Source organism: Bidens hawaiensis, unplaced genomic scaffold (genome assembly GCF_021521415.1).
Source record: "Bidens hawaiensis isolate Kalapana, Puna unplaced genomic scaffold, B.hawaiensis_p1.1 tig00035436_1, whole genome shotgun sequence".
Classification (NCBI taxonomy): domain Eukaryota; kingdom Viridiplantae; phylum Streptophyta; class Magnoliopsida; order Asterales; family Asteraceae; genus Bidens; species Bidens hawaiensis.
This window is the reverse complement of record NW_027496155.1, coordinates 89922-110240: the sequence shown is the minus strand read 5'-3', so window position 1 is coordinate 110240 and position 20319 is coordinate 89922. Positions and strand designations below refer to the sequence as shown.

The 20319-nt window shown below is 37.6% G+C and overlaps 1 protein-coding gene and 3 pseudogenes across 3 annotated transcripts; 3 read left to right on the top strand and 1 right to left on the bottom strand.

The window, feature by feature from the left end:
* The first annotated feature begins 334 nt into the window (after window positions 1-334).
* LOC143587276 (pentatricopeptide repeat-containing protein At5g66520 pseudogene) lies at window positions 335-4139 on the top strand (annotated as a pseudogene). 2 transcript variants are annotated; one of them, XR_013144851.1, is made up of 3 exons: window positions 335-2717; window positions 3583-3806; window positions 3927-4139. The product of XR_013144851.1 is annotated as a pentatricopeptide repeat-containing protein At5g66520 pseudogene, transcript variant X2 (transcript). The 2 variants fall into 2 exon arrangements; XR_013144850.1 differs by having other exon boundaries at window positions 3583-4139.
* Window positions 4140-6710: 2571 nt separating this feature from the next.
* Window positions 6711-9202, top strand: LOC143587280 (molybdate transporter 1 pseudogene; annotated as a pseudogene).
* A 1187-nt stretch (window positions 9203-10389) lies between these two features.
* On the top strand, window positions 10390-12250 carry LOC143587265 (UDP-glucuronate 4-epimerase 3 pseudogene; annotated as a pseudogene).
* A 1829-nt stretch (window positions 12251-14079) lies between these two features.
* On the bottom strand, window positions 14080-15248 carry LOC143587275 (uncharacterized). The gene is made up of 2 exons (XM_077068610.1): window positions 15193-15248; window positions 14080-14529 (listed from the first exon to the last, which is right to left on the bottom strand). Exon 2 carries the CDS (start codon window positions 14508-14510, stop codon window positions 14094-14096), a length of 417 nt encoding a protein of 138 aa, XP_076924725.1. The 5' UTR covers window positions 14511-14529; window positions 15193-15248; the 3' UTR covers window positions 14080-14093.
* Window positions 15249-20319: the final 5071 nt, after the last annotated feature.

The following is a 20319-nucleotide window of genomic DNA, read 5'->3' as shown; positions in this document are numbered from 1 at the left end:
ATACCATTTAATTAATATAATTTACCTTCAAATCTTCAATATATGGACATTATATAATATATATTAAAAATATAGTATTGAATCCGTCCATGACTATTTAATTATTATACCCCTCAAGATTCGTTTAATCACACAATTAATCTCACAACTTTTTATTATGGTAACCTATGTTTCAATTTATGAAAGAAAATTGAAGAGAAAGAGAAAGAAAACTTTCTTTTTTTATAAATGAACTCGGAAACATAGCGAAAACAACTAGCGAGTGTTCGTACCGGTACCAAAATTATAAAAACAAGTACAAAAATTACCATCATCATTATCCACCTTTAACAATATGCTTCTTCAAGTTTCAGCTTCTTCTCTCCCACCAAACACAAACACAAACACAAACACAAACACAAACCTAAACCTGTACCCCTTCCAAATCTACAGAAAGCCATTAATCGAAGCAGCTCAACTCCACGCAATCTCACTCAAAACCTCAACTTTCAACCACCCATTAATCTCTTCCCGCCTTATATCTCTCTACGCCCACTCCAAATCCAAATCCAAATCCACCACTCTTGACTCAGTCTTCAACCAACTTCAAACACCCACTTTGCATTCTTGGAACACCCTCATCAGAATCCACCTCCAAAACCACCGCTCACAACAAGCCCTTGTTATCTTTCTTGATTTCATCACACGCTCCGGTTTATTACCCGATGCTTTCACTTTACCTTGTGTGCTTAAAGCCTGCGGGAGGTTAATCGCGGTTAAAGAAGGGCTACAGCTTCATGGGTTGGCTTTCAAACTTGGGTTTCGGTTGGATTTGTTTGTGTTGAGTAGTTTGGTTACCATGTATTCCAAGTTTGGGGACCTCGGGTCTGCACGGAAGGTGTTCGACGAAATGCCTGAGAGAGATTTGGTGTCTTGGAACGCACTATTAGACGGGTATGTCAAGGCGGGTGAGATCGACCTTGCGGAGGAGTTGTTTGCTGAAATGACTGACAGAGATGTTGTGACGTGGACAGTCATGGTTGATGGGTTGTGTAAATGTGGGAGAGTGGATGATGCGCGCAAGGTGTTCGATGAAATGCCAAGTAGAAACGTGGCTTCATGGAACGCGATTATTAACGGCTATATGAAAGCGGGTGATTATGTTTCTGCACGTGGCTTGTTTAACGTAATGGAAGATAAAGATATAATTACATGGAACTCAATGATAGCAGGGTATGAACTTAACGGAAGGTGTTTAGAGGCTCTAAAGTTGTTCACCGAGCTCCTAAATTTGGGGTACGTCCCGTCGGATAGTACTTTGGTTAGCACATTATCAGCTATTTCCTGGTTAACGCTTCTTAGCAAAGGAAGGTGGGTTCATTCGTATATGGTTAAAAATGGTCATAAACTAGATACCATACTCGGTACTTCACTGATTGAAATGTATTCCAAATGTGGGAGCATTGATACTGCTTTAACGGTTTTTGAAACCATACCAAACAAAAAGCTAGGCCATTGGACTGCCATGATAACCGGATTGGGAACACACGGACGAGCTAAACAGGCTCTCGATCTATTTCTCAAAATGCTTAAAACGAACATTGTTCCCAATTCTATCACCTTCATTGGTGTGTTGAATGCTTGTAATCATGCAGGTTTAGTTGAAGATGGGAGACGATACTTTAACTTGATGATAAACGAGTATAAAGTAGGACCAACAATCGAACATTACGGTTGTTTTATTGACCTTCTTTCCCGATCGGGTTATCTTGAAGAAGCGAAGAATGTGATAGAACACATGCCCATGAAACCAAACAAAGTTATTTGGATGAGTTTACTCAGTGGTTCAAGAATCTATAAAAAGTTAGAAATTGGTGAATATGCTGCACTAAATGTGATAAAAATCGACCCTAATTTTATAGAAAGTTATGTGCTTTTGTCTAATATATATGCTGCCAATGGAAATTGGGACAAAGTGTCACATATTAGGGATACAATGAGAAGAACCGGGGTTAAAAAAGATCCCGGATGCAGTTTCATTGAGTATGAAAACGAGGTTCATGAGTTCATTGCGGGTGACAAATCACACCCTCAGAATAACGAGATTTACCATAAGCTGAGTGAGATTAAGGAACGACTTAAATCTTTAGGGTATGTAGCTGATAAGTCACAAGTTTTGCTTAATATTGAAGGGGACGATGAGAAAGAAAGTGAACTGGAAACTCATAGTGAGAGGTTAGCTATTGCTTTTGGGTTACTGAGTTTGAAGCCCGGGATCCCGATTCGGGTAGTGAAGAATCTTCGGGTGTGTAACGATTGCCATTCGGTTACAAAACTTTTGTCCAAGATTTATGATCGGGAGATTATTGTTAGGGATAATAGTCGTTTTCACCATTTTAAAAATGGGTCGTGTTCGTGCATGGATTATTGGTGATGTGGTGGAAATTACATTCACACCCCTGGACCGGCTATGGGTTGGTAATGAAGTTAAATCCTTATTGATTATTCAGTTTGAAACCGAATAAAAAGAAAAATGAACCAGACCGAAATGGAAATAAACTGAACTGTATTCTTATTGATTATTCGGTTTAGTTTTGAACCTCATATAAAATCATACAAAGCGGTTGTTTGTGTAAAACTGGGCAAACGGGTAAAGCTGGTGAGTTATTTGAGAACATGTTGGATCAAGAATGGGATGCTGACGTGGATACATGGAACATAATTCTTAATTGTCAGACGTACGCAATGGTTTACATGCTTTATTGATATATCAGCTGGTGACCTGCTGAATGGTAATGCGGATGTTAAAACTTAAATGATGACGTCTCATGAGTCATGCCACATCAGCTGCCAACGGGTAGGATGTGATGACTTGACAAGTCAGCATTAAACACCTATGGCACCATTTTGTAGACATGTATGTAAACGAACGAACACGAACGGAGGCATGTTCTTGTTCCTTCATTTAACTTTAACCGAACACGAACAACTAATCGAACGGATTTTTATTGTTCATGTTCGCTCGTTAAGAAAATGAATTTGTTCGTGTCCGCTCGTGTTCGTTTGTTAAAAATCTAAACTAACAGCTCATGAACGTAATGAACACAAACGAATGAGCACAAATAAACATAACTAAGCAAACATATACGAAGATAAATGAACAGGTCAAATACATTAAATATCCAATAATGTTAATAGCTAACAAGCACATTCAAATTAGTGGTTCGAATGTATGATTCATCCAAATTTGTAATAAACGAACGTAAATAAACTAACATAAGCGAACCTTCATAAACGTAAGTGAGCGAACAAAACATGTGTTTATGTTCGATCATTAGTTAAATGAACAAAAAATTTGTTTGTGTTAGTTCGTTATTAAATTAATGAACATAAACGAACTTTCCGCTGAAAGGTTCACGAATGATTAACCTAGCATTTACTTTGTTTACTGACCTAACATTCAGCGTGTCACCAGATAATTATTAGCTAAGTACCAGATCAACCAACGATCAAAATCGAGTTAGATCTGTTACAAGATAAAAAAATATCCCGCTTTGGTCCACTTATCTACAATTTCATCATTTCCTTTTTTATCATTAGCAGGATTAAAAGATTCGACAAAAAGGTTGCTTAAATAATAGAGGAAAAACTCGGTGTTGAATCTGTAATTACTGATAAACCTCTTCGGTTCCATTTTTGCAGCAAGATAGTATGTTTCTTGCTACCTGCACAGACAATACATGTTCTTTTAATACAGGTTTTGTACCTTGAAGCGCACGCGGTTGGCATTTCTGCAACCGGCATTGGTTGTTTTTTTGATGATCCTGGTATGCAATCAATATTCTTACTCCGTGTTGGTAGTTTCCAGTTTTTTTTTTTTTTTTAAATCTATATATCAACATAATTATGAAAACTGTATTTATTAAAATTATAATATTGATTTGCAGTTCATGAGATTCTAGGGTTGACTGGATCAAAGTTCCAGAGTCTTTATCATTTCACAGTTGGCGGGCCTGTTTTGGACAAGCGCATAATGAGCCTCCCTGCGTATCCAGGCCCGGGTGTTGATGCATAATGGGCTGAAGACGGGTTAGTTTCAGTTTACAAAAGTATATAATAACATACATTATGAAGTATAATCAAGTAGGAGTTTTTGTTTGTTGATGAACCTAATAAATTTTTGATGATGTATTTACTATGTAATTTACGCGTAGAGTTAGAGACTGTATAAGTCGTATTACCAAATGTGTTTATGCACTCAAAGAAACTGGATCTATATATGTCACACATGACAAAATAGAGTATGGTTGCCTCAATGACAATTTAAAGAATTTTATAATTTTATTTGTTAGTTGTCTAGTATTTTATCTTTAAAATATAATTTTATACTGCTAGTTTTGCCACCCCTTGTATTGTTCAAAAGCCAACTATGGTACATGTAAGTTTTGGGTAATATTTGATAGATTTCTGAATTGTGTATGATCTTGTAATAATCATATTAAAGTATATAAAGTGCACAGATTTTTAATTGAATAACTGAATAAGACAGAAAGATAATGCAAGAACAAGAATGTATTCTATTGTTGAACACAAAAAGGTGTTCAAAATTTATATCACCTTTTACTATAATTATTTTACGCATTGCGACACAAGTACATTGTATTACAATGCAACTATACGTGGTAATATATCACACCAACAACAATGCCGTTGGTAGAGTATGAGGAGAGCGAGTGTATAAAAATACACACGTCAATATACTTCCTATGAGAATATAAGTATATGATGCCTTAGATGCCTTATACCATATTATGTGCCATTTACTTCTCTTTTGCTTATGGCCTCTCATTATTTAAAAGGTCATTTTGGATTTGGACTCTTAAATTTGACATTAGCATCATGATTATTATTTTATCTAAGCCTCTTATATACAGTTTTAAAACAAATTTATATTTACAAAATTCGTAAGTGTACCTGACTTAATGAGGTTTTTCCACAGTGATGAATTTCTTCCTCGATAGTGTTCCTGGGTGGGTCATCATCATCATCGTACTCAGTATATCCCACCAATAGCAAAGCTATGTTAGGGTCTGAGGAGGGTAAGATGTAGACAGCCTTACCTCTACCACATAGGGATAGAGAGGCTGCTTCCGGTGAGACCCCCGGCTCGATAGTAGTTTTGCATCAAGCCTTGGACATAAAGCACATAGCACTCAATCATCGGGATACCGGCTGATTGGTGCATGTACCCTCGTCTTTCGGCTATCAACGCCACCACATGATGCCTGATTAACCTTCCGCCACTTTTAACGTTATTTTCACGAGATTAGTAAAATAACGTCAAAATTAGTGCAATTTCACTTTTGCCCACCCGAGGGTTTACACATATATACATAATATGCGCGCACCTCAAGCAGGGCGTCCTGGGTGGGTGAGGTGTCAAAAAGTTGTATGGACTAGAGGTGCACAAATCGGGTATTATGAAAAAACCGGGTTCGGGTATGGAACCGGGTTCAGGTATGATCGGGTATTGAAAAATCGGGTATTAACAATAATCGGGCCGAGTTCGGGTTGGGTATTGGCTTGAAAAACCATACCTTGTGTACCGGGTTCGGGTAGGGTATTGAACCGGGTCTTCAATACCCGTTTGTTTGAAGACCCTATTTTCGGGTATTGAAAAAACCTGTTTTGTGGGTTTTGAATACCTTATTTTCCGGGTATTAATAAAAACCCATTTTCTACAGTTTTCTTCTATTAACGGGCCTGCTTCATTTTTTTTATCCCAACTCCATTTTTTTGCATACAAACTTCAAAGTTCATTCAAACACACATAAACAACTAAACAATAATATAAAAAACATATATTTTATGTGTTTTCAGTTGTTGTTTGATATATTAAAAGATATTGCTATAAACAAGTATTTATATCATATACGTGCTCCAAAAAAGATCCGTTGGAGAACGACTATAGATCTCTTGGCAGCCACACAAAAACATGTGTACAAACATTAATATCCTAGCATGCAAAAAATCCGGTTCGGGTATGCAAAAAACCCGGGTTTCGGGTATAACTAGAACCGGATTTCAGATATATTTTAAGCCGGGTTTCGGGTATACCTAGAACCGGGTTTTGGGTATTATCAGGTTTAGATCGGGTACGGGTTCGGGTTCGGGTTTCAACATTGAAAGTCATACCCTATCCGTACCCTACGGGTAGGGTCGGGTTCGGGTATTAAAAACCCGGGTTTTTTTTTCGGGTCCGGTTCCGGGTTCAGGTTTTTTTTGCACCTCTAGTGTGGACGGTTAACAATTGGTCACAAGAAGGTTTACTTGGGTATTGAGGGTACTTCAAAATGTTGTTCAAAAAAAGAGTTAACACATTAATGCCTTGAATGCAAAATCCGGTGGGGCTCATATGCACCAATCAAAGTTTTTTTTTTACCCACAACGTGATAACTAAAGGGTCGGGTTATAGTTAAAACTTATTGTCTAAGTGACAACAAAATAAGTGACGAGCAGTCAAGTACTTTTTAGTTAGCTCACAACACATAAACTAACCAAACAACACGAGATGATAATGTCCCCGGATAAAAATTAAACTAAAAAGTATAATTTTTTAGAAGTTGACTAAAAGATGCCTGACATGATATTAACAGTCATTTAATTCTCTAACCCTACCACCCTTTATAAAATCAATGTTTATATTCTCTCATATTTACATTACACCGCCGTTTGATCCCTATGGAGTCCAATAACCACCAACATCCATCACAAACTGCCACATCAGCCGTCACAAAGTTAAAAGACAATTTGGTTTTTCGGTCTAAATGGGCGGAACTTAACGGTGCAATGGGTGACTTAGGCACGTACATACCAATAGTCTTGGCATTGACACTTGCTACTAGCAAGTTGCTAGTGACTTAAATTTAGGTACCACATTCATATTCACTGGAATATACAACTTTATAACGGGTGCAATCTATGGTGTCCCCATGCCGGTCCAACCGATGAAATCCATTGCTGCGGTGGCTATATCCGATAAAGATTTCGGGATCCCAGAGGCCATGGCAGCCGGTATATGCACCGATGTGATATTATTTGTATTAGGTGTCACGGGACTTATGCGGTTGGCTTATCGAATAATCCCGCTACCGGTCGTTAGGGGAATTCAACTAGCGCAAGGTCTATCGTTTGCTATGACCGCGGTTAAGTATATACGAAAAGTTCAAGACTTTTCGACGTCGAAGGTGAAGGGGAATCGAGATTGGTTAGGTCTTGACGGATTGTGAAGAAACACTAATCGACCCCGGCAGATTATGGATAATCTGGGGGTTAAATAGATGTTTCCCACGAGGGTTAGGTCCGGCAAAGATGGTTGTTCTTCTGGTGACCTGCAAAACAGACACCGTGAGCTCGTCACTGAGAAGGGGGGGTACCTCCTTGTGACCACCCTCCGGCGTGAGAATCAGACTAGATTGCTCTTGAATATAAGTGTATATTAAGAGAAATAGCTAGAGAGAAGATGATCATACCGTTCCAAGGTGTTGGAGTATTTATAGCCGAAGGTAGGTGTCCAAGAAGGTACAGCCGGCTGTATTATATTCCTTTTCTACCAACTGTGGGCTACGTACGTGCCGTGCTGGTGGTTGGTGGGTAGGCAGCGGCTGATAGTGACATGGCCGGCTGTGTACTATTCCTTTTCCACCAACTGCAGGCTATGCACGTGCCACGACAAGGGTTGGTGAGTAGGCAGCGGCTGATAGTGACATTAAGTACTAGAGCGTGCTGCTCGTCGTACTGTTGTCAGTGAGCTGTCGCAGCTTTGGTCAGATCTTTTGTCCATACCTTGGCAGGTATAGTACAAAAGGTCCTCCAGTAGCGTACGGACTGGCTCATTTGGGCGGGAGAATTCCCGGCTTTGGGCGGGAGTATTCCCGGCTTGCTCATTCCCTCTTCAGGTGACATTACTGAATTATTTGAGAGTTAGTGCCTTGTGCGTGTAGCCTTGCTGTGCGGGTAGCCTTCCCTGATGGCTAGTATCCGTAGCTGCGGGAACAGGCGGAGTACGTCACCATTGGGAGGCTTTTCCTGCGGGAACAGCTTGCGTACTGCGCGTAAGGACGTCGCGTCTCTGAGCATGGTTGGTCCTGCGGATCCAGTTGGTCTTTGCGCAGACGTCCCTCAGGAGTCTTGCGAGTTCAACTGCGCAGACGTCTCTCTTCGAGGTGAGTCTTGCGGGTCCAACTGCGCAGACGCCCCTGTTTAAGGTGAGTCTTGCGGGTCCAACCGCGCAGACGTCCCTGTTCAAGGTGAGTCTTGCGGGTCCAACTGGGCTCTGCTGGGACCTACCTCTTCATATTGGTTTTAGCGACTTTTTGCATTTGTTTTATTACAATTGTGAATGGCGCGGGTGCGTGTGAGGAAGATGAAAATGAAGATGTTAATGATGTTGAAACCGCAGTCATAAATACCCAGTTTTCTAGTGGTGAAAATAATGATAAAGGTAAAAGATGGAGAAGAATTATGACGGGTTTACCCTCGGCGTTTATGGTGTTTTTGTTAGGGGTAATATTGGCAATTATAAGAGAGCCCAAAGTGATTAAAGGGTTTAAATTTGGGCCATCTTTTATACAAGTTATTAAAATTTCCAAAAGTGCTTGGAAAAAAGGATTTGTTAAGGGGACAATTCCACAACTACCCTTGTCGATTCTCAACTCGGTTATCGCGGTGTGCAAGTTGTCAACGGATTTGTTTCCGGACAAGAACGTAACCGTGACGTCGGTTTCCATGACGGTTGGGTTGATGAACTTGATAGGATGTTGGTTCGGTGCAATGCCGTGTTGTCATGGGGCCGGTGGGCTGGCGGGTCAATACAAGTTTGGAGGGAGGAGTGGTGGGTGTGTGGCTCTACTCGGTGTGACGAAATTGGTGCTAGGGTTGGTACTAGGTGGGTCTATAGTTAAGATATTGAGTGCATTTCCGGTTGGGGTTTTAGGGGTTTTGTTGTTGTTTGCGGGTGTTGAGCTAGCCATGTGTGCTAGGGACATGAAGTCAAAAGAAGTTGTTTGTCGTGCTTGTGTGCACTGCGGTCTCACTTGTGGGCTCGAGCGCAGCCCTAGGGTTTGTGATGGGTTTGGTAGCGCACCTAATTCTTAGGGTTCGGGAACTTGGTGGCCTGAAAAAGGTTCAATCCATTTCGTCATTTTGGATGCACAACCAATAAAAATTGTCATGTATTTCTTTTGGGATTAAATCATACTTTGTGATGTACCTAGTAATAATCTTGATGGTGTAAAAATAATAGGATTTAATGTAAAGTTGAATATCGAAATAAGAAATGTGTTCTTGTTACCGGTTTATTTGCTCACATTTTAATTTACTTTGGGCTCTTAAGACTTTTGAATTAGTCAAAATCTAATTCAATACTTTCACATTTCAAAATGTTTATTTTACAAAAGTTTCATATTTTCAAACACATGTCATCTAGAAATTATTTACTTCGTGGTAGCTAGCATACAAAAATTCAAACACATACGTGATATCTTAAATTTTCTTCACGTAATCACGTGCAACAGTGTCAGAAATGACAACACAATATTTTAAGTAGAAAACTACAAGACCCTTGTATTCCGGTGCATACCAGATATAGTAACGGTTGTATATTATAACATGCATGCCACATCATCGTTTATCTGGTTTTCATCTAAAACGTTTTATCACTTTATGTTAATTGAATTTCAAGCTAGGTTACAATTGTAGCATTTTTTGCCACTTATTTAACTTCCTCTTCCTTTTATATATACCGTATTTATTTTCACACAATATATGCTTCCATAAAAAAAAATAACCTGTTTATGATTATACTATTTCAATGGTGTAAAAAGTAAAAAAGCAATCCTCCTCCTAATTAGGCTCAAAATCTCACCCATACCATATCACCTCCCTATTGCCACCAGCCATCACACACTTGCAAATCCCAAAATAAACAAACAATCAATCATCAAAATAAAGACCTCTAAATTAAACCCCCCCAATCACACCTCCCAATTATGCATCTTAATCTTGTTTCCATTCATTTTTACTTATTTACTTTTTTTTTTTTAAAGAACAAATAGAATCTAGACACACAAAAACCTACTTTTAGTAACAGTTTTCCTTTTTTACAGAGATAGATTAATTAATTAATTAACCATATCTTTTTGACTTATTACCTTTTCTTGATTTTGTTCCTGTGTAATGAATCCACCTTCACCTTCACCTTCACCTTCACCTTCAATATCCATTATTATTATTATTTTTATTTTTATTATTATTCCATTATTATTATCATTTTCATTTTATTAAAAAAAACCTTCAAATCCATTCTTCTTCCCATCTTCATCTAGTCCACCACTTTCTCTCTCTCTCTCTCTCTCTCTCTCTCTCTCCAATCACACATTTCTTTCTTTCTGCAATCAATCAAGAAAACCCACAATTTCAAGAAACCCAAGATTCCATCTTTATTCAATTTATTCAACATATTAAACAATACCCTTTTGTTCTTCTTCATCAATCATCATTTTCTTCATAACATTTGGGCATTTTGGTCTTCCTTCAACCCCTCAAAATTTCATCTTCATCCCACAAATTTAACAATTCCAACAATACCCTTTTATTCTTTTTCATCAATTATCAATTTCTTGAAACAATTTGGGCATTTGGGTCATCCTTGAAACCCTAAAAAATTCAATCTTTTTTCATTTTCTTGAAAATATGAAGTTATCCCATCTGGATAAACCCAATTACAATCACAGAATCAGATGGCATTATTCATACCTAGCAAAGCTCACATTTTGGAGCTTCGTTTTCTTGATATTAATCTTCAACTTCTTCTTCAAATCCTCACCGTCCGTTAACCCATCATCAGATCTCTCTCGCAGATCCTTAAAAGCCAGATCTTGGGGCGGACCCGACTGGGAAAAACGGGTCAAATCATCCTCCAAGATCCGATCAAAATCCGGGTTTTCCGTCTTAGTCACCGGCGCCGCCGGCTTCGTCGGAACCCACGTCAGCGCCGCCCTGAAACGCCGTGGCGACGGCGTATTAGGGTTGGATAATTTTAACGATTATTACGATATTACCCTTAAACGAGCAAGGCAAAGTTTATTAGAAAGAAGTGGTGTGTTTATTGTTGAAGGTGACTTAAACGACGCCGTTTTGTTGAAGAAGCTTTTTGAGGTTTTACACTTTACTCATGTTATGCATTTAGCAGCTCAAGCTGGTGTTAGATATGCAATGCAAAACCCTAGTTCTTATGTTCATAGTAATATTGCTGGCTTTGTTAATTTGTTAGAAGTTTGTAAGAATGCAAACCCGCAGCCCGCGGTTGTTTGGGCGTCGTCTAGTTCGGTCTACGGGTTAAATACCAAAGTACCCTTTTCGGAAAAAGACCGAACGGACCAACCCGCGAGCTTATACGCCGCGACAAAGAAAGCGGGCGAGGAAATCGCGCATACGTATAATCATATTTACGGGTTGTCGTTGACGGGTTTGAGATTCTTCACGGTTTATGGGCCGTGGGGAAGGCCGGACATGGCGTATTTTTTCTTTACTAAGGATATTTTGAAAGGGAAAGCGATTAATATTTTCGAGTCGGTGAATCATGGGACGGTGGCGCGTGATTTTACGTATATTGATGATGTTGTGAAGGGTTGTTTGGGTGCTTTGGATACTGCGGAGAAGAGTACCGGAAGTGGTGGGAAGAAAAAGGGTGCGGCGCAGTTGAGGGTTTTTAATTTGGGGAATACTTTGCCTGTTGCGGTTTCGGATCTTGTTAGTATATTGGAGAAGTTGTTGAAGGTGAAGGCGAAGCGGCGTGTGATGAAATTGCCGAGGAATGGGGATGTGCCGTTTACGCATGCGAATATAAGTTTTGCGCAACGGGAGTTTGGGTATAAGCCGACGACGGATTTGCATACGGGGTTGAAGAAGTTTGTAAGATGGTATGTTAGTTATTACGGTTCGGGGAAGAAGAGTGATCATTGATGGTAAACTTCTTCTTGAATTGTTATTTGTTTTGATATATGAACATGATTGTTTTGTTAACCTTGTGCTGCTTCCGGTCATATTATCTTGTTTTCGAGTATATTGGTATAAAGGAAGACGGAAGCGAGGAATGGTAACACGATGAACGAGTTTTTGTTTCGGTTTTTTGTGTTTCTTTGTGGTTCAAGAGGTTATGGATGAACTCATGGGGATGTAATTTGTTGTAGCATTATTATTATTATTATTATTATTATTATTATTATTATTATTATTATTATTATTGTTATTGTTATTGTAGGATTCATGACTGGTAGAGCAAATTTGCTTTCATTAGTGAAGTTGTATGATCATTTCATGGAATTCAAATAAATAGTACACATTAGTTTGAATGTTATTATGTTTCTTGATTTTAGTTTGGCTTTCTATGAATATGAGTTTGATTTTTGTGATTTGTTTTGTTATATTACCTTATTAGTATCAAAACAAAGATCATAGTCGGAATGACAAAAATGTAATTTTTTTTTAATACTTGATTGTAAAATCATCTCTCATAATATTGAGTGCCTATTACTTATTATCGTCGTGTTCGCAAGGTTTCAAGTTTCTAACTTCAAAAATAGTGTTTACTACGTTTTTTAAAACTATGATATGTTAAATATATTCAGTTTCGATACATGTAAAAATATGTGATTCATTTCAGCCTTTCAGGTAATTTCACGCATGTAATCTAATATCATATTAATGTTTATGGTTTCAAGTTTTCCCATCAAGTTCGAATTTTCTATCGTCCCTAAATCATACTGAAGCCAATGCAAAGCCTTGCCTTATAACCTTATTGAACACTAAAAGTTATCAAAGGCGCTAGACACACTTAAGGTGCATAGGCCGCCCCTGGGGCCTAAGCGCGAGGCGCAAACTAAGTGAGGGCCTAAGACAAAATAAACGCACTTAAATTAAAAAAATATAAATATATTCTGTATTAGAAAAATAATACTATTCTACATATATAATAAACAAATGCTATTAGTACCAAAAGCTCTAAAAGAGTCGAGATTCAAATGTAATTCCGAAACTTGAATAACAAATTGTTCAAAGTAAAGTACCAAAATGTTCAAAACATAAAAACCAAAAGGTCAAAAAGTAATAAATAGTAAACGTTCAAATGACTATTGTTCTTGATCCGTCATCAATGCCAGTAGAGGCGTTGTCACCTTCAAGAAGCGAGGGCCTAAAAACTAGAAGCGCAGCGCAGATATTGGGCTTGGCCTGGAAAATGGGCCTAGGCGCAAGAGGCAAGGGCTTTTAATAACTATGCTACACAGAAATGGATTTATTTGGGTAAAATGAAAGTTGGTTATGGGTTGATTCGGGTCTACTCTAATGATACAAAGAGCTAATTCGGGTCTAATTAATATTTTGCAACAGGTTAAAACAGGCCGATCTTATAAAACTTGTTACCTTTAAATGAGTACAAATGGTTGACCGCCATCCACTACCATGTTTGTTATCACACCAACCGCCCCCAGGGCAGCCGCTGCTGCCGCCCCTGCCTGCCTTTCTGCTGACATCATCCAATTTTAATATAGCATGATATTGCAGTATATATTTTAGACTCCAACTGGTTTAACGTGCGATTATCTCAGTTAATAGTTTTGATTAAACTAAAAACCTATATAATACTAAATAATAACATATGACCGCCGCCACAGAAGAAATTTACACAGAAGAAAACTATTACCAAAACAGGTCCGGTGACACTGACCGCCGCCACCATCTGTCAACGTAAAAGCAAATATAGGTAAACTTTGGCCCGTTTTGACCCCCATCCGTTTTTACTTGTTACCCAACCCGACCCGGTTTTGCCAGGGTTAAAAACAACACAACTTTGAGCAAACACAAGCTTGAATATGATAAACAGATTTATGCATAACTATAAACTTCAAGAATTGAGCCACTAGATTTAAAGCTTTTGCGGTATGGATATAGAAAATTATAAAAACCAGTAAAATTCAAAATTTCAGTCACATTAAAACTTTCGATAGAGAGTACATTGCAGTAGCTACATTTGCAAAAGCTTTTGTTGCAGTACCTTAAACCACTGGTGGGAAAATACGCGAACATGGAGAAACAATCGACTCTTGTATATACTTCCCCGAGTTATTCGGATCCGGGACCCACAAAATCTCACTCATATTTGGTGATTCCACAAAATTCATCGTAAACTCTCCTACCTTCTCTACCTTGCCTCTTTTCCCGGCCCTCAAAACCAAATGATTACTGCGGTTATAAGAAAATATTCCATTAGCCAAACTTACAATATCTCCGGGCTGAAACGCCTCACACTCCTCGTTCCAGAACTGAAAGTGAACCGACGCTGACTCGTCTGCCACGAGCCCCAAACATGTCTTGTTTTGACCTTCTAATGTTATCCTGCCTTTTTCCAAAACTATGAATTGTGTGTCTATGTTGTTTCGTGCTGCGGGAATGATGTCTTTTAAAGATTGCATATTTCTTGTTACTTTGATCCTGTCATAAGTCAAGGTTATATTTTTGTAACACCATAACTAAGTTGTTACTAAATTATATTAAATAAAAACTAAAAAGTAACATAGACATTTGCATAAAGTGGTCAAAGTTAAGGAAATACATGCAAAGTAATTTGCTACGTTTTGACCCGCTTTAAAAAATAACCCACTTGGAGCCTCGTAAAAATTACCCGATTAGACCCATGCTAGAAAATAGGCCGCTTTGACCCGCGTTACTACGTTAGAGAAAAACTAGTCTTTGTCTGCATAAAAAAAAACCTTTTACCCGTTTAGACCCATTCCTGATTGAAAAATAAACCCGCTTTTGGCCCGTTTTAAAAAATAACCTGCATGAAGAAGCATACCAAAATTACCCGTTTTTACCTGCGTTAGAGAAATAGTCCGGGTTCAGGGAATTGTGAATTTCTAAAGCTGGTTATAAGGGGTCATGTTGATATGCAAACTGTCGGGTTTTATTTCTTTTCTATTTAATTCAAAAATTAAAAATGATTAATATGCAAAAGATAATAACATAAAACTATGTAATCAGTTCAATCTACGATATGTAACAACCTAATTGACCCGCGCAGAGCGACTACCTAGTTTATAATTATTATCGGCTAAAGGGACCGAAAAACATTCTTTATAATCATACACATGTTACCTTAATCTGTAATCGCTTAAATCTTTAGCAGGATACTACGGGCTGCAATTAAACCTACAAAATCATCAGAACTGATGAACGTTTACAATCTCTTGAATAGCAAACAGCAAACCACAATTACTAATTTTGAAAGGTATGCTGCAACACAGGCTACTAAAACAACAGCAACGTGCATTTGAATGACAATCACTACTAAATACTAATAAAATGATAAATTTTCATGTTAAGATTAAACTAATAAAGATTATTATAATTTTAGCTTTAAACCATAAATAATAAATCATCCATGTATAATTATTATTCAGGTAAGATTAAACTGTTTAATTAACATGTAGATGAAGATGCAAAAAATCTAATTATAATTATTTTTGCAAATCATCTGATAAACTAACAGTAGCAATTCATTCCATTTGGTTTTGATAATGTCACAAAGATTCAACTCAAACAAGCAAAAAAACGTACCTAAAATCAACGAAATTTGGAACTAACGAAGCTCGCAAGAGGAATTTCGATAACAAAATACCCAAAAAAATTGAAACTTAAAGAAATTAAAGTCGAATGATTTGAGAATTTTAGATCTGTAATCATTTAAACTTAGAAGAAATCACAGAAGGATTCATCGATTATCACTAATAATCAACTAAACTCGTACGGATATCAGATAGTATTGGAAAATCCGGGATTAGCAATACCTGGGTCGGGTTCAGGTATTGCCTTTAAAAAGTATATCCTCGGGTCCGGGTCGGATATAGAACCGGATATTCTAAAAACCGGCTATTTGAATACCAAACCATATTTTCGGGTTGATTGGAATTTTTTAGGGTTGCACATTTTAGGGTATTTTTCAGGTATTTTGCAGTTATTTTTTGGGTAATTTCGGGTATCAATAGGGTATTGGAAAAACCCGGTTCGGGTTTTCGGGTATTACCGGGTACAAATCGGGTTCGGTCCGGGTACAGGTTTTTGTACTAAAATGCATACCATATCCGTACCCTATGGGTAAAGTCAGGTACAGGGTCGGATATTATAAAATCCGGGTATAAAAAAATTGGTTATGAGTTTTTCTTTTTTCAGGTTCGGTTTCGTATTTTTTGTGCACCTCTACGTGGGACAGACTTTTACTCAAAGACAGAAGAATTAGAAGTGCAAGTTCTGAAAGCCCAATAGATCTCATTGATGGTGGTGGGCTTAGAGATAAGGTCCTAAAATATCTTATTTTTACAGATTTAAATATTTCGGTATCTAAGTCTGTCGATAACTTACGTAACACGTCCCTTCTGGATTCTGACGATTTGGCTCTGCTGATATCAAGGGTTCCAACTTCCCGTGAATGGTTGTTCAGGTGTGGGCGATGTCAACCCTGATTGGTCGGGTTTTTTATTGAATGGGGAAATGCAGGAGACGATCCGAGGTGGGGCAATCCTAAGGGTCAACTAGAAAAATCGTAGAGAACTGGTGAATATGGTTGTTGTGGGTGAGGGTGGTCATATTAGTTCCCTAGTTATGTACGGTGGGGCTGTCTTGGGTTGTTCGGTGTAGTTTTTAGGTGTAATTTGGTGGGCGGTTTGATTTAGTGACTACGGTCTTGGATGTATCTTGGTGGTTAACCGTGTGTTTATTTATTGGTGGATGTATTGGTGTGTCTAGCTTATTGCTAGAGTGTTTTAATGGAATTTTGTTGGTCGTTTAAAAGCAAAAAAAATAATATTGGTATGTATTGAAGGAGTAATATGATATCAGTTAGACAATTATGATACTCCGTATAATTTTCTTTATTTGTCTTATAATAACATTACGCTTTAGGAAACTTACACTGAGTGAATTATATATGTTTATTTAATTTAATTGCAATTTTATCATGACTGTTAAAAAAATTTTTATAAAGAAACATAACTAAAATATATATTTGTATTCAACCAAACAACCAAGTGCTATCTTATTCACACAACAGGTCACTATTTGAATTTTTCAGAAACTTTTCATGGTGCTTTTCAAGCTGTAAATACTAGAGCATAGTATTCCATTTTTATAAAAGGTTTAAAACACAAAAGACAAAACAAAAAACCAAAAGAAATTGACTTGTATGTATAAAGTAAAAACTTAATAAACTATTAATAAACCGAAAATAATATAAGCATGAAAGCATTGTATTTCACATTGGTCACACATTTAAAATTAATATAATAAAAAGTTAATTTTAAAAATCCAAGCCATGACATGTTGGTTGACAATAATCTATATTATCAATGTAAACACTCAATCTTAAGTTTCACTACCGTTGTTACGAGCAATCTCAATAGTATAATCTTCATTAACTTACATTTATTTTTTATTCGATTCCGCTCAATATGATGATTATGCACTAAACGAGCAACATGCAAGCGAAAATAAGGTGTAAATGAGTAAATCAAATATGATGTGATTGTAGATTTATGACTATTATGCTACTGTGATTGTACTTATTAGCTACAAAAGTGAAAGTTATGACCGTCAGTGATCACATTGATAGTTTTTTAAAAATTTAGATTATTTACAACCAATATTTGGAAAATAAAACGATACCATCAATATTCTAAACTTTAAGACCCACATTGGTAGACACAATATTGCCATGTTCCAAAAGGAAAACATAAGAGTAAAGAACAAACAATACATGTTCGCTGAACGTTTGGTTGGTTCGAATGTTCATTAAACTTTTGATTCATTTACAACCCTAGTTAAACGTAAGGCCCCGTTACCGGTGCCTCACATTGGACGTTGGATTTACTCATAAACACAGTTCTTTATATCAGAGTTAATTAAAACCTCACGCGGAATATAAAACTTTCATAAAACGTTACATATCAAATCATAAACATGTCTTAAAACATTCTTCTTGTCTTTCAAAATCAAAACATAGCAGGTCTTCAGATGTCGGGCTTCTATCCTTCTGCCATATGTCCCGCTCACGCCAGCTGTCGCATCTTACTCGCCTGTGTGCATACTAAAAGTCAGCTACGCTGAGTGAGTTCTAGTTAATCATACATCATGCAATACATTTACTTACCTTCAATTACGCATCCGAAGATACATAATAATTTCTTACTCATTTACTTTCATTACATAATTTCATACATACGTCCATACTTTATATTACTTTCATACTATATAATTACTGTTCATTCTATCTCAGATATTATTAGGGTCTGATCCCTCTTTCCTTTGTCTATCTCAGATATTATTAGGGTCTGATCCCTCTTTCCTTTGTCTATCTCAGATATTTTAGGGTCTGATCCCTCTTTCCTTTGTCTATCTCAGATATTTTAGGGTCTGATCCCTCTTTCCTTTGTCTATCTCATATATTTTAGGGTCTGATCCCTTTCTTGTCTATCTCAGATATTATTAGGGTCTGATCCCTTTTTACTTCTCTATCTTAGATATTATTAGGGTCTGATCTCTTTCTTTTCTATCTCAGATATTATTAGGGTTTAATCTCTCTTTCTTCATCTTCGTACATACTGTCTTTACATACCCATAACATACATATACTTTATTTAGTCATTTATACATATTCATATGTTGTACATATATATTTATATATCATACACATTCATCTTTCATATACATACCTCCCTTGTCTATACGCGTAATATCCGAAGATCGTTCACGTACCAACAAGCTTTCATTCATGATCATGACATATATTTATCACTTAAATCATACAAGGCATACACTTACCATTTAAGGTAAGTGTATTAACTATCACATCGAGTATGCACACAGCCCCGAAAACATAACAAGGAAATTGGGCTAGAAACTCACCTGAATGCGGTTACGTTCACCGTTAATAGTTATTCCCTTCTTGAGCTGTGTACGGCTAAGTGTATAATATTTACATGTATTAATTAACTATTGCTACTCATATTGTATTTCTACATTCATAAAACCCACAACGAACAGGGGTCCGGGGGCAGCGCCCCTGGCAGCGGGGTTCTAGGGGCGGCAGCCCCTAGCGGGGTCCAAGGGGCAGAGCCCCTGGCTGGGGTTAAGCTGCCAGGTCAGCTTGGAAAAATTTTATTTCCATTAGCTGTCTTAACACATTTTCCATTAACATTTTAAGTTATCTTCTAGGTTGGGCTTATTTACTAAGCCTAAGATAATGGGCTTAACATTTGTGGATTTAGTTAATTCAGGCCCAACTATTCACTATATGGGCCCAACTGGATTTAGGCCCAACACCCAACCGAGAACTGGCCAGCCAAGAACCCAGCTCATGACCGAGACCTATGGTCTGACCGAGAACTCAGGTTTGACCGAGATCTCGCGTTGACCGATAACCCCAGCCACCGAGAACCCAGGTCACCGAGAACTCTCGTTGGCCGAGAACTCTCGTTGACCGAGAACCCTCAATCTTGGCCGAGAACACCCAGTTCAGCTCATCATTCCATTTTTATGTTTCTATCAGGCTCAGTTACTGTTCTAAGGTTCAAATCATGAGCTTTTAACCCCTTTCACCATCATTCATAATTGTTTTACACCCATTACCATCACGTCTTCAAGATCTAACCCATTTTAGACATAAAGCTTAACCCTTTATGGGGTTAAAACGTTCTAGGCTAGATCTAGGGTTTCCTTTATGAACCGTTTATACCAATGAGTCCATTTTAATCATCAAGTTTGTATTTTTATGAAACATCTAGACCCGATCTACTCTCTAGGGTCAAGTTTCATGGCAAAACGTTCATACAAATGTAACCTTTAAGCTTAAAACGTACCTTTAGAATTCTCTCCGAACCGTGTTGTGCTTGGTGCGTGATCTAGGACTTCTTAGCTTACTTGTATGATCGAAGATCCAATATTACAAAGCTTGATTTTGGGTTTGGATGGTGGCCGGCGGCTAAGGAGGGATTGTTTGGCTTAAGTGTGTGCTTTTAAGGTGTAATATGGATAAGAATGGATGCAAATGGAAAGATTTAGGGTTTAAGGGGTATTTATACTCCCTTAAGCTCATGGACCTAAGGCTCATCTTTCCTTTTTAGTCAATTTTTAATTCCATCTAATCTAGCCTACTTATCTTTCCTCTATTATTATTTTATTTACCATCTTAAGTAAACTTGTCCATTTTAAGAAATAATATATAAAATATTA